This window comes from Solanum dulcamara, chromosome 8 (genome assembly GCF_947179165.1).
Source record: "Solanum dulcamara chromosome 8, daSolDulc1.2, whole genome shotgun sequence".
In the NCBI taxonomy this organism is placed as follows: domain Eukaryota; kingdom Viridiplantae; phylum Streptophyta; class Magnoliopsida; order Solanales; family Solanaceae; genus Solanum; species Solanum dulcamara.
The window spans coordinates 63,709,994-63,724,073 of NC_077244.1; the positions used below are offsets into that span (position 1 = coordinate 63,709,994).

A 14,080-nucleotide genomic window follows, 5' to 3' on the forward strand; every position below is an offset into this window, starting at 1 on the left:
TTGTATTAAAAGTGAATTATTCATACAATATAAATGTATTATAAGTGTTTTAAAATATATATTATGTTTGTGTAGTAAGAAACTAACATAATGTATTTTAAATCTATTAAAATATGTGATAAATGTATTATCCATTTATAAAATTTGTATTATATATGTTTTATAAATAGTTCTCTACAATATGTATTAAAACTGTATTATAAATGTATTATAAGTGTTCAGTGAAATTATTTTTTTATTGCTATAAATGGTAAATATTTTCTTAATATTGTATATTTATGTAAGTTTCCATAAAAATTTGATATTTTCTTTCGTTCAAGAATTTTAACCCACAATGTAGACAATTCAGATAGCAATTGATAAAAGTATGATAAAATAAAAGATTTTTTTTTACCTTTGTTTCAATTTTATATGACTATTTTTTTTTAAGGTCCATCTCCAAAAAAAAAAAAAAAAAAAATTCTATATTTGATATCCTTAATTATTTTTTAAACTCCGTATTAAATTGGGGACTAAGAGCCCGTTTGGATGGGCTTTAAGTTGGTCAAAACTAACTTAAAGCCCCTTTTTAGCTTTTAGACGTGTTTGCCTAATGCTAATTTTAAACCATAAAGTTCTTAAAGTCAGTCAAAAATGAAAAGTTAGGATTCTTAACTTTTTTTTTCTAAGTGCTTAAAGTCATTTTCTTTGACCATAAAAATTATTTTTATATCCCTTGTATTTTAACTAAATTCCCAAACTACCTTTTTTATTCTTTTAACCCTAAAATTCACATCATTTTCCTCATTTAAACACTTTTATCCAAACACTCAACTGCTTATTTATAAAAATAATTTTCAACACTTTAAAATTCTAAAATCACTTAAATTACTTTTTTTTAAACATAACATAAGCAAAATTTGATATTTTTCTCTAGGAGTAGGAGGCGGAGTTTGGGCAAAACATTTTGATTGTAGAGCTATACTGCCACTTATACTTGCTCACACAGTTGTGTAAACATTGGAGAGGTCTCGAGTGTCAGAAGAAGATTATTGATTGGTTGATGGAGGAATTACATGAAGCGTTGAGTGATAAAGGGCTCACCGTGTCGTCTGTGCCGGAAAAGGGTCGCTGCCTTTTCACCACTTGGGATTTCTCTCCAGGTTAAAATTTTGAATTAAAAAAAAAAATTAGTGTAGCAGCTTTTTTGTTTGCTAAAATTAGGAACAAATCTAAGGTTAACGTAAATTAAATGGGATTTTTTTTTGGATAATAACAGGGGAAGTGATTGTATCCGAAGAGCCATATGTTTCAGTTCCCAATAAATCAGCTAAATGTGAATGGTGTTTCACTTCAAGTAACCTTAAGAGATGTTCTGCATGCCAAGTTGTTTACTACTGTGGCAACACATGCCAGGTACACATTCTACTTCTATAAATTCTAGATATTTTTTCAAGTGTTTAGTTCCATAAATGATTTATCAAGAACTAAGGATCTTTGCTATTTGTCTGTTTAATTTTCCTTTGGGCAATTTATAATTATAGTGAAGCTAACTGCAGAAGTCAGATTGGAAGTTGCATAGGGTTGAATGCCAGGCCTTGTCCAAGGTTGACAAGGAAAGGATAAAATCCATTACGCCAAGTATAAGATTGATGGTTAAGCTTTATCTGCGGAGGAAACTGCAAGATGAGAAGGTCAAGGTCCATCTACTTTCTTGTTTTTATAAATCAGCTCCTACTAAGTTAATATTATCATTCAGTGAATGTTTTCTAGTCTGAAGCTAATTGGACTTAATTTTAGAGTTTAACATGGTACTTGAATTTGGTGTCAGTGTTATGTTTGTGCTTCTCAGTCTGATTCATTTGGGTGAGTGAATGTTTTGGAGTATAAGCAGCGAGCAAGACATGAAAGGGGAGGTATTGACACCCTTACAGGCAGTCTTAGAGTACGCTTCCTTGATTAGGTATTATTGTAGCAAGTCGGATTAACAGTAGATATTTCAAGACATGGGAGCATATGTAACATGGATAATATTGATATCACTATACTTGATGCTTACACATATTTGTTTCCTGTTCTGAGTTAGTTTGATGAGATTGTGTATGTATAAGTCAAAATGAGGTCTTTGATTTCTGGAATTACTTGGTAATTTATCTTGAAATGGGATGGAGTTGAAGGGTTTTCTGTGTAATAACACATGTGATAAAGTCAATCGAGAAGTCTATCTAATTCATTGGAGCCTTTCAATTCTTTATGAAAGTCTCCACCAGCTCGGACGTCTTTGATTGAACCAATTATACCAAGATAGCCAGCTTTACTTTTGTTCATCATGAAAACTTTTTGAATTTGTGTTCATTGGCGAAGCTGTTTTATATTTTTACAACTAAATGTGGTCTGCCAAGGGATCTGATACATTTCTCATCAGTACAGTGATTAGGAGAAGGATCAGGTTCAAATAGAACACCTCTTTATCTCATCTGCTGAAAATCTGAAGGCTACTCAACAAAGCTTATTTTTTCATTGACCATATCAATTACTGAGGAAATATCTACTCTGTCCGGCCAATTTATGTGGTGGTATTTAACTGGGAGCTGTGTTTTAAGAAAAAAAAGAAACTCTTGAAACTTGATCTAAAACAAGCCAAAGACTTTTGTGTGGCTATAAATAATATTAAGGAAAATAAGATAAGGAAGTATGACACTGTTTTTGGTACGGACTAAAAAAGAAAGAATGACACATAAATTGGTACAAAGAGAGTACATAAAAAAAAGGAAATCTGACATCATTAACTTTTAGAAAGTGAAAAGATACCTATAGTTACTCTTTGTTTTGAAGATGGAAAGGAAAAGGAATGGAGGTTGTCTAAGTAGGCGTTTGGCCATGCAATTTGGAGCTCAAATTTGAAGTTTTAATTTCAAATTTCAAATTCACCTAAAACGTAGGGTTTCAATTTCAAGTTTGTGATTTCAAAAATTTTAAAATTTAAAACTTCAATAGTTTTTTATTTGCACAAAAGACCCATAACTTAAATTTTTACAAAAAAAGACCAACGTTCAACGTGAAGAGATTGTTCATAGCATGTGGGAGAATCATATTAAAGAATAGCTAGTTAATGTTGTTGTTGATTTATTGGACCAGTGGATCTTTGTTAAATTACGTGTATTTGAAAGTTTGTAATTGCATGCAATTGGAAATATATTTTTGTAAAAGGAACATGGAGATATGTGATTTATTAATGAGACGCATTAGAATATATTGATACCTTGTTTATGAACTATGATTTTTCCATTTGGTAAGATTGTATAAGAGTTGGGAAAATTTTGATAGTTTTCACAAATTGTGAGGTTTGCATGTTTACAAGTATACTTTTGAGATCCGAATTGCATGTCCAAATAAATTTCAACTTCAAATTGACTTGATTTCAAATTATGATATCAAATCATGGCCAAACGGTCCGTAAGTTTCCCATTTCCTGGTTTGGTTTGACAAAAGAAAAAATGAAGTGAGAAAAAAAAAATCTCCTTGGTTGGCTAACACCTCCCTTTCTTTTAGGAGGGAAGAGAATTGTGAAAGGAGAATCAATTTATGTTATCTCGTATATTTTTCCTTTGTATACTTACTTCTGTTAGTTTCCGACAAAATGTAAAATCTTTATATGTGCATGGGAGCACCTAAACTTCCATCATCATACTTTTTGGAATAATTGATGGCTAGAAAACTCTAATAATTGCTTCAGAACTATGGAAACCTCAATATTTGCTGAATAAAAGTAGTTAAGCTTCCAAAGTAGCTGCATTATATGTGCAAGCAGGTTTAATCACTTCATACATTACAGTTCCGCTTAATTACTTTGTCCTAACCAACTCCAATTTATCTTCTTATTCTTGTTGGATTTGTCATTCGCAGCATCCAGCCTTGTCATGTAAAATAGTCTTGCTATTTATAGTATATATTGGTTATGCATGAAGCTCATAACTACTCGTTCACTGCCAGGTTATTCCAATTACAGTCATGGACAATTACAATCTGGTGGAATCCTTGGTTTCTCGTATCCTTGTGTAGCTTATGCTTATGAGTTTCTGATATAATTTTGAATGCTGTATTAAGGTCTATATTTGCTACGCGTTTGACTTAGTTTTGTTCTTAACAAGTTTGTTTCCCTAGATATGACTGATATTGATGAGAAGCAACTAGTTTTGTATGCTCAGATGGCAAACCTTGTTAGTCTGATTCTTCAATGGCCCGAGATCAATGTAAAGGAGATTGCAGAAAACTTTTCTAAGGTATAGATTGTGGACCATATTTTCGCTTTAGATGTCTCAAAACTATACAACGTTCCTTGTTTAGGAAAAAAAAAGAAGCTACGCGACCTTATCCTTTGTTGCATAGGTCCGTTCCACACATAATGTCTGGGCTATATTGTTTCTAATGTTCAAATCCTTCGTGTAACTCACTCTTATTTCATGAAAATTACAGGGCAATGTGGTTGAAGTTTTCCCTCAATCACTTGTCTGGAAGCATCTAAATCCTTTTTCTTACAAATTCATTGTCTAACCTGGTGTTTCTCTGTTGTCTTTTGTGAGAATGTGCAGTTTTCATGTAATGCACATACAATTTGTGACGCTGAACTGAAACCCCTGGGAACAGGCCTTTATCCGGTGGTTTCTATAATCAACCACAGGTAATTATTGCAATAAATTAATGTCAGCTAGTATATGTATTTCTCTAAGTAGACTTTTCGTGTTATAGTTGTTTGCCGAATTCGGTTCTAATATTTGGGGGACGAATGGCTGTTGTCCGAGCCGTGCAGCATATACCCAAAGGTACTGAGGTAATACATTGTTTTCCAAATCATTTTGGTCAATTCAATGAGTTTAAATTTTCACTAATTGAAAAGTATGTTATCATTCTGAAAACTAAATAAGATGCAAATCAACCAACCACAGATTGATATCTGACCGTGCTTCATTTGACCAATACCTCAAACTTTGAGCAAGGATTATGTTGGTGAATTTAGTAAGAAGTATAACCGATAATGATATGCATGTAGTCATGATGATTTACATGATCATCAATCATTGAGATCTTTGTCATTGACTCTTGAATATCTTTCAAGAAGTTAATTACTTTATGATTCTTGTTTGCTCTCTTGAGCACTTAAACATCTACATGGAGTTCAAAAAAGAGATTGTAGAAATAGTGGTGCACATTATTGAGGGGGGATTTTATGGTCGCTTAGCTTCCAATGGTTCTGTTGATCTTGTACGTCAAAAGCAAAAGGCTTCCACTGGTTAATATTGGAAATTGACTCAAATTTGCTAATTTGGAATAGTTTCTGTTTGACGCTCATTACTGTAGATGTGTGTTTAATTTGAAAATATGCTAGGGGATATCTCTCTACAACCTGCTTCTGCTCTGCATGTGTGTACTTGGGTGCGTGCACTCTTGAATGTACCACAAGTTGATGGATGATAATGAGTACATTTGGGATGTTATTTTCTGATTTTTAAGCAGTAAATTAAAAACACAAGTAACGTTATCGACATCTAGCAATCACTAACTTTCTGATTTACTTGATTGGCTTCTAAAAGGTATCAATAAGTTATATAGAAATGGCTGGAAGCACTGCAACTCGTCAAAAGGCTCTTAAAGAACAGTACCTTTTCTCCTGCCCTTGCATTCGCTGCATCAAGTTGGTATGTTCATTGTCTAGTCTACTAGTGCTCAATAATAAGATTTTTCTGCTCACAAACTTATAAACTACTAATTATAAGGGCCAAAATGATGATATCCAAGAAAGTGCAGTTCTGGAGGGTTATAGATGCAAGGACAAGAGATGCAGTGGTTTCCTGCTTCGTGACTCTGGTATATGATCCCTGTCTCAAACGGTCAAACCTCATCTTAAATCTGCAAGATTGATCTTGATCTGGTTTACCATTGACTTCTCCTTTTGTTGTTTTTGCAGGTAATAAAGGATTCACATGTCAATTGTGTGGACTCTTTAGGGAGAAGGAAGAAATAAAGAATATTGTTAATGAAATCCAATCACTGTCTGAAAAAGCTCCGTTTTCACTTTCATATGGACGTATCCTCTGAAGTTAGTACTAAGAATGTCTAATCTATGTTACTATCTATAAACTCTATATAACAGTCTGCTATAGATATTCTACTAATGTTAGGATAATCATCATGTTAATACTAATTCTAGCAATGTGTTGAGCTAAGAATTTACCCTCTAAGTCAGCACGGGCTATCTTAGGCCAAAAGAGGAGGCACTTTTGATCAGTCCACTTGAGTTGGTATAGAATTGAGGAAGTGAAACATTTCATTAGTTTATTTATTTATTTATTTTGCTTGAAAAAGAGAATCTCTTTGACAAAATATAGATAACAAAGATGCTAGTGTAATGTATAAGATGATTGAGAAACTTCAATTGAAGCTGTACCATCCATTGTCGATCAATCTGATGCGCACGCGGGAGAATCTCTTGAAGGTTTGATTACCTTAATGCAGTGTCTATCAGAAGAATGTTCTCCACCCATGTTGAATGGTGATTCTATCAAGGAAATTTATTTTTTGATTTCCTTTGAAGATATTGACATCAATCTTATTCCAAGTTTCTCTTGATATTCTATTGAACCTGATATATGGATGTTTATTCATTTAGATATTGATGGAGCTGCAAGATTGGAAGGAGGCACTAAAGTATTGCAGATTAACTATTCCAGTTTATCAGAGTAAGTTGGCACTACCTAAAGGTTCAAGACATTGCTATTCAGCAGTCGCCATATCAATGCCATCTCTTGGCATAAATAATATAATAGTAAGACAAGTTCACTTAAAAAACTACTTTTTCTGAACCCTATATTCTTCAATACTCACTATTCTACTATAAGAAAGTACTGTGACATCTAGGGTGTGTTTGGTACAACGAAAACATTTTCTAGGAAAACAAGTGGTTTCTTACTTTTTTTCTTGTGTTCGGTATGCAAGTAAAACATAGGTTGGGGAGGTGCAAGTAAAACATAGGTTGAGGTTGGTGTAAGGGGTGGAGAAAACGCAAAATGCATTTGTCTGCGTTTTAAAAGGTGGGGGCGTGAGGCGAGGTGTAATCCCCATGGATCTTTAACTTTTAAATTTATAATATAGTAAAATAGTATAACCACACAAAAATACATTAATAATTTTTAAAAAATTAAAAACATGATTAAAGCAATTCATAGAAAATAAAACGTCTAATATGATTTTATAAGCATAAATAATCCAATGATATAAAAGCTATTATGAGATGCTAATTAACTCTTTAACATCTTAACTTTCAAACAATAAAAGAATCACAATTTCTAAAAGTATATTACTATCATACTATGCAATTTACCTCCCTAAAAAAATCAATAAACTTTATTAGTATTATAATTAAAACATCACTTCATGAATAAACACAAAATTACTTTTAAATACCAAAGTAGTAAAATATGATAATTTTGGACATAAGATAAAACATGAAGGAAAAAAGGATAAATATACCCCCGAACTATCGTAAATGCTATATGTATACCCTTCGTAATACTTTTCAGACATTAGTGTCCTTGCCATCCAAATTATGGAATGTATATACCTTCACACTAACGGTCAAACATGTTTCTTAATTCTATGCCTATACCCGATATTTATCAAATTAAAACCACCCTAATTAATAAAAAAAAAACCAAATATTTGTATACCCACCCACACCAACACCCTCTAAGATATCAAATCTTCCACATCAAGTGTTTCTGACGTTGCATGAATATGCACAGCTGGTGATTGGTGCAAGAAACCTAGGGGTACAACGGAGGAAGATGGTGGTGAGGTAGCTGCGAATGGGGATCTCCAGTTTTCATTGTAAAGTGGGCTACCGGACGATGGATTTGGGGGTAGTGGAGTAGTGGTGTTTTTCGGCGGAGTTCCGGTAAGTTGAGGTTCTTGTGAGAGGAAAGAAACGATTGTGATTGCTTTGAAGTTTATTAATTTTCTGATCAACGGTCGTGATCGAACTAGGATCGCCATTTTAAGTGTTTTAAGTTTTTTGGGGTAAATAATTTGCTAGGGTTTTAGGATGTTGAAGAAGAAAGAAAGGTTAAGAGGGGTATTGTTGATATTATCTAAAAGTTTAGGGGTAAATTTCCTAATGAGAATACTAACCGGGTGTTGGTGTGGGTTGGTATACAAATATTTGGGTTGTTTTTTTATTTTTGGGTTTTAATTTGATAAATATCAGGTATAGGCATAGGATTAAGGCATATGTTTGTCCGTTAGTGTGAAGGGTATATGCGTTCCACAATTTGGACGGCAAGGACACTAATTTCCGAATAGTATGACAGTTTGGGGGTATATTTGTCCTTTTTCCCAAACATAAATTAGTAAGTCAGCAAATTAAGTGAACTTAGTCATGCTCTAAAGTTTCATTTTTCAATAGTTTTGCTCAGCTTTCTGACAAATATGTTTATTGGATATACATGCTTTCTCCATATTGTAATATTTCTTCTTTCAATAGGAGTTTATCCAGAATGTCATCCTTTACTCGGATTGCAATATTACACTTGTGGAAAACTTGAATGGTTAGACCTTTTGTTTTTTTCTATTTATTGTGTCGTATATTCTGCTTTGCCAGTTATCTTTTTTCTATTTCATGTTTCATTATTTTGCTTGTCAGAGAAATATGCTTAGATCTTGTATATCCTGTTGCAATATTGCACAAGTATCTTGCACATGTCAATATCTGATGAAATTGTGTCAATGCCCCTAGAGGCATGGGGAAGTTTAATTATGGTTTGAAAAGGTACTCAATGCAGCATATAGTACTAGCAGTTTATATCCTTATCACTTAATGTTGTTTACAATGTTTAGCACAAGAACCAAGACCTAAGAACAAGGAACAAACAAATAACTTCGGTTGATAAGAGCAGGTCCCTTGTAGTTGAGGTCTTCATGATGTGAAAGCTGACAGCTTATGCTTGAAGTTAAGAGCAATATTTTTCAAATTGCAAAAGCAAGGTTTTGCTCTTTGTCAAGTCTACTTATCAATGAGAGAGCGATAAAGGGAAACACCTTAACTTCTTCTTACTGGTCGAGTTGTACAAGGATAGTGTTTTCCTGCTGCTCTGCCGCACTGCAGATACAGTACACTTTACAGTTGTGTTGTTTGAATTTGTGAAAACACATTAGAGGTGTCAAGTCCTTTTATCAGGTTTGTCAATCATCAATCTCAGTTTTACAACATTACAACATTTTCTCCCTTTTTGATGATGACAAATAGCAGTTCCCCTTGTCACACGTTCCACATCCCCCCAATCACACGTTCCTCCTGTCTTCATTATTTTCCCCCTTTTGGCATCATTAAAAAGAGTGAACAGTAAATCAAGCATCGAAACAAAAAAGCAATGTTAACTCATGGCCACTGATCAACAACAACATGAACGAAAAGAGCAAATAAGAAGAAGGAACATCATTACACATAACACAAGAAAATAGTCCATAGAACGGTTAGATGAGCATTACATAACCACACATGAGAGAGCACACAAACTTCATGGAATGACCACAAAAGTATAGGAGAAAAAGATATGTCAAGTAGGAACAGGACACTTGATGGACTTGGAGACATGACATTTTCAGAAAAATGAGGGCATGACAATTAAATAGTGAGTGTCACATATGTTTAAGTATATAAAGGCTTATCAGGAAATGACAAGACTTGGGAATAAATTCAATAATTACCAACAAGTATAAATTGATTGGTAATTTTTGGGTTTCTTATTTGTTTTTGTAGATAGACTTTATTGACTTTCATTTGTTTATCTTCTTTTTGTTGTCTACTGTAGGGTTTGTGCACACTGTTAAGTTTAAAATATGGTATGGCCAGAATGTTTATTATTTGTCTTTTTTTTGGTTGTGTAAATTTGTGGTCCTTTCTTCATTTGTTTTCTATATGGTATGGCCAGAATGTTTAATGTATCTTTTTCATGTGTTTATGACTTGTCTTTATGAAGGAGGTTCCTTAATTTCCTACTGTTGTTTGTGGTCCCTAAATAAAGTCAACTTCATAGTTAACTCTTTGAAGAGTTAACAAGTCCTATTAATCTAAGTCAAAATTAGAAAGAAGAAAAAAAAAGACAACTTGACATCGTATCATCTTAAGAAATTACAAAGAAGACAAATAGTAGAAAAATTAAATTGTTAAGCTACAAAGAGTTAGGAAAAAGAATTGAGGTGAATAGTAACTCGAGCTAAAATAGTTAAGCATAAAGTAAGTATACACATGAAAAAGAAGGGGGGGAAATGAACAGTAGTACACTAATAGGACACAACAGTCCTATTAAGCTACAAACAGTTAAGTATTAAGCTAAGTCAAAATTAGGAAAAGAAGACAACTTACATACTGCAAAGATTTAAACATGAAATTGACTTTATTTAGGGACTACAAACAACAGTAGGAAATTAAGGGACCCCTTCATAAAGACAGATACAAACACATGAAAAAGATATTGTTATGAATCTATATGGGAGGATCGATTCACAGGGCGATAGATAAGTTCAACTCGTTAAAGGAAGGTTGAAACCTTAGAGTTCAATGGAAAAGAGAATTCCGATCTCTTCAGCTCGTTAAAGGGAGACTGAAACCTTAGAGTTCAATAGAAGAGAGAACTCTAATCTCTTGCTTTTTGTTGAAATATGACTTTTTGATTTATTCATCAAAAAACCCTTTAAATAGGAGTCTTGTTACATCAATTGGAAGTCTAGTTCTTATGCAAGTAGGAAAGCTAAATCCTATTCCAAACTGACAACTATAGCTTAACCTAATCCTTATGAAGCTATGAAACATAAATCTTATTCTAGAATAATAAAGAAACCTATTAAAATATAATTAACTAATTATAATTAAATGCTTAATTAATTTGACTTCCCTGCATCCACAACATTACTCCCCTCACGTTGAAAGAGCTTGTCCTCAAGCTCAAATTTCAGGGCAATCATCCAGAAAATCTGGAATAGTATCAACTTAATTATCCAATTCCAGTCCTAGCCAATTTATCTTGAAGTTGACATTGATAAATTTCAACTCTATCAGGTTGCTGTTCAGCATGACTAATCCATCAGGTTGCTACTTTCATGAAGTCCAAATCTTTCAGAAAATTGTTCACAACGATGCGCCCAAATTAATGGGTCGTTGGTGCCATCATAAGTAGGAATATCCATCCTTGCATACCTTGGTACTATCGAATAGGAATTACCACTAGCTTGATGATTCTGATTAGCCGGTTGAATAGGCAGTGTATTGCCTCTAGTAGAGGGATTTATTGATCTACCTATCATAGGGGCACGACTGTGCTTTATCCCGTGGACTGTTGGTTTTGTAGAGCCAATTTCCTAGCTAGAAAATTGTTCTTGGATGACTTGGACTATTCTTTCGCTAAGGCGTTGTTCCATTGCTGCAATTTTAGAGTCCATTGGGTTTTTTGTAATGGTATGTTGTTTTTGAAATTTGGAACTGAGCTCATTGCCCATTATGTTAGGCTCTAAGACCAAATTGTTATGAATCTTTAGGGGATGATCGATTCACAAGGCGAAGGATAAGTTCAGCTCATTAAAGGGAGGTTGAAACCTTAGAGTTCAATGGAAGAGAGAACTTCGATCTCTTCAGCTCCTTAAATGGAGACTGAAACCTTAGAATTCAATGGAAGAGAGAACTCTAATCTCTTGCTTTTTGTTGAAATGTGACTTTTTGATTTTTTCATCAAAAATCCCTTTAAATAGGAGTCTTATTACATCAATAGGAAGTCTAGTTCTTATGCAAGTAGGAAAGCTAAATCCTATTCCAAACTAATAACTATAGTTTAACCTGATCCTTATGAAGCTATGAAACATAAATCCTATTCTAGAATAATAAAGAAAGTTATTAAAATATAGTTAACTAATTATAATTAAATACTTAATTAATTTGACTTCCTGCATCCACAACAAATATATTAAACATTTTGGCCATACCATATTCTACAGAAAACAAATAAAGAAAGGACCTCAAATTTATACACAACCAAACAAAAGACAAATAATAAACATTTTGGTCATACCATATTTTAATACTTAACATTGTGCACAAATCCTATTGCAGACAACAAACAAACGAGTAGACAACAAAAAGAAGATCAACAAATGAAAGTCAATAAAGTACTTTCTACAAAAACAAATCTGAAACCCAAATATTGTTTATCATATATGTGATTCATGCATCAAATTATTGCTTAAACCACACTAACAAATCTATGGAAAAGCGATAAAGTACTATCTAAAAAAAAATCTGACAAATCTCCGAAAACGACATCAAAGTAAAACCCTAGAAAAATAGAACTTTTTTAAAAAAATAATCGAACAAATCTCTGAAAAGGACATCAATGTAAAAGCCTAGAAAACTGATCTCTGAAAATCAACAATAAATTAAAAAATCATTCAATAATCACACTACAATCTACAAGACCACCTAAAATCGGGCATAAAAGGAGACAAGAAAACAGCTAAGAGAATGGTCGTAGATGGAGAACAAACATACCTACGAAGATCTCTACATGATTCTTTGTTAGGCAAAGGAGAAGATCGAATCTAATCTAATTTCGTTAATGGTTGTCCTGTGGTGCTGATATGTAATTGCAGGTGGCTCGGTGAGACTGAGGAAGCGTACAGGTCACTAGCCAAGGCAGCAGAGGTACTGCGAATTACTCATGGAACAAACACCACTTTCATGAAGGAGCTTTTTGTGAAGTTAGAAGAAGCTCGTGCGGAGCTCTCTTACAAGATTTTATCCAAGGAAGAATGATTATTGAACTGCATCCACAGATGCACAAACTCTTAAAGATGACTTGCACAAATTCTGCTATACATGCTCAACAAAGAGCGGGGATGCAGAACATCTTGTAGACGACATATACAAAATTCAGCTATACCAGGGCGGGCCTTCTTTCCTGATTATTGCAACAAATTTCTTGAGAGATACTAATCTACCTTTCCTACTGTCTCCTTTTGCTGGGAATTGAATTGCTATTGTGAGAGAAAATAGGCTACTGGCAATTTCTTCTATTAATATAAGATACCCTACTGGGGGTGGGGGTGGGGGCAAAGCATTTTTCGTAGGAAGTAATAGCTGAAACTGTTATTGTTGGTAACATCTGTCTACATGGGTCTGCATAACATTGCAGGGTAAATTCTTACAGTAATTTATTTATCGTTTGTTCTAAAGAAATAGACAATTGTATGTGCTTTTGAAATTTCTTAGCTTTGGATTAAGGTAATTAGAATTAGAGTTGGTCAATGATCAAACCATAAGCAAAACAAACATTTGAAAGTTAGAAAAAGCTGAATAACCCAGGTCAAACGTAAAGGTATAAAAGAAGATAAACTACGTCTTGCAATATCTAGTCCCCATACCTCAATAGGCACCTTGAATGGTAAGAAAGCTGTTGGGGGAACGAGACACCCTGAGTCAAGTCCAAGTCAATGTAAGAGTAACTCGAATCATTATCAGACAGATTTACTACCAATTGATAGGTAACACTTAACAGAACCAGAGTTTCATGGAAATGTTGGGTTTTTCCACAATGCAGATAATCAAATCCCAATTACTCTGTAGCTGCAGGTGACAATGTGTGTTGTGCAGATCTCACAAGGAATCCAAAGAACATGTTATACAGTGGATTTTGAAATCCTTATTTGTGCATACTGAGTGGGAACACCATGCTCAGTGGGTGATTGTGTTCGAAAGAGAAATCTCAAGCTGCTCAATTGTTCAAGTTAGCTTATACCGAAACTGTCATTTAGATTTAAAGAAACCAGCATGTTTCAAGGGAAGAGCAGAGAATGGTTCATCACAGCAAAGGAAATTGCCTATACATTCAATGTTAGAGCCCCTGTGGGTACAAGGAATTATGTACAACAACTTTTGTTTCAACTGTTTTCTGCATTAGCTAGCTGTTTGATGCTTCCTTGGTTATTGTTTTAGTTTAGCCAGTTGTGTTAGCTTGGCTACAACAGTTTTGTAATGATCTCTTGGTGATTAATACAATCAGTT

At 33.7% G+C, this 14,080-nt stretch overlaps 1 protein-coding gene across 4 annotated transcripts; it reads left to right on the top strand.

Moving 5' to 3' along the window:
- Nucleotides 1–888: 888 nt before the first annotated feature.
- On the top strand, nucleotides 889–14,050 carry LOC129900967 (histone-lysine N-methyltransferase ASHR1). Of its 4 annotated transcripts, none has more exons than XM_055976067.1 (14): nucleotides 889–1,142; nucleotides 1,259–1,395; nucleotides 1,539–1,679; nucleotides 3,973–4,027; nucleotides 4,144–4,262; nucleotides 4,572–4,660; nucleotides 4,729–4,810; nucleotides 5,571–5,675; nucleotides 5,754–5,844; nucleotides 5,945–6,064; nucleotides 6,366–6,472; nucleotides 6,647–6,716; nucleotides 8,516–8,579; nucleotides 12,670–14,050. In XM_055976067.1, the coding sequence occupies exons 1-14, from the start codon at nucleotides 1,043–1,045 to the stop codon at nucleotides 12,830–12,832; spliced, it is 1,443 nt and encodes a 480-aa protein (XP_055832042.1). In that variant the 5' UTR covers nucleotides 889–1,042; the 3' UTR covers nucleotides 12,833–14,050. The 4 variants fall into 4 exon arrangements, with proteins under 4 accessions (XP_055832042.1, XP_055832043.1, XP_055832044.1 ...); XM_055976068.1 differs by having other exon boundaries at nucleotides 1,539–1,673; XM_055976069.1 differs by having other exon boundaries at nucleotides 6,647–6,802; nucleotides 12,670–12,848.
- Nucleotides 14,051–14,080: the final 30 nt, after the last annotated feature.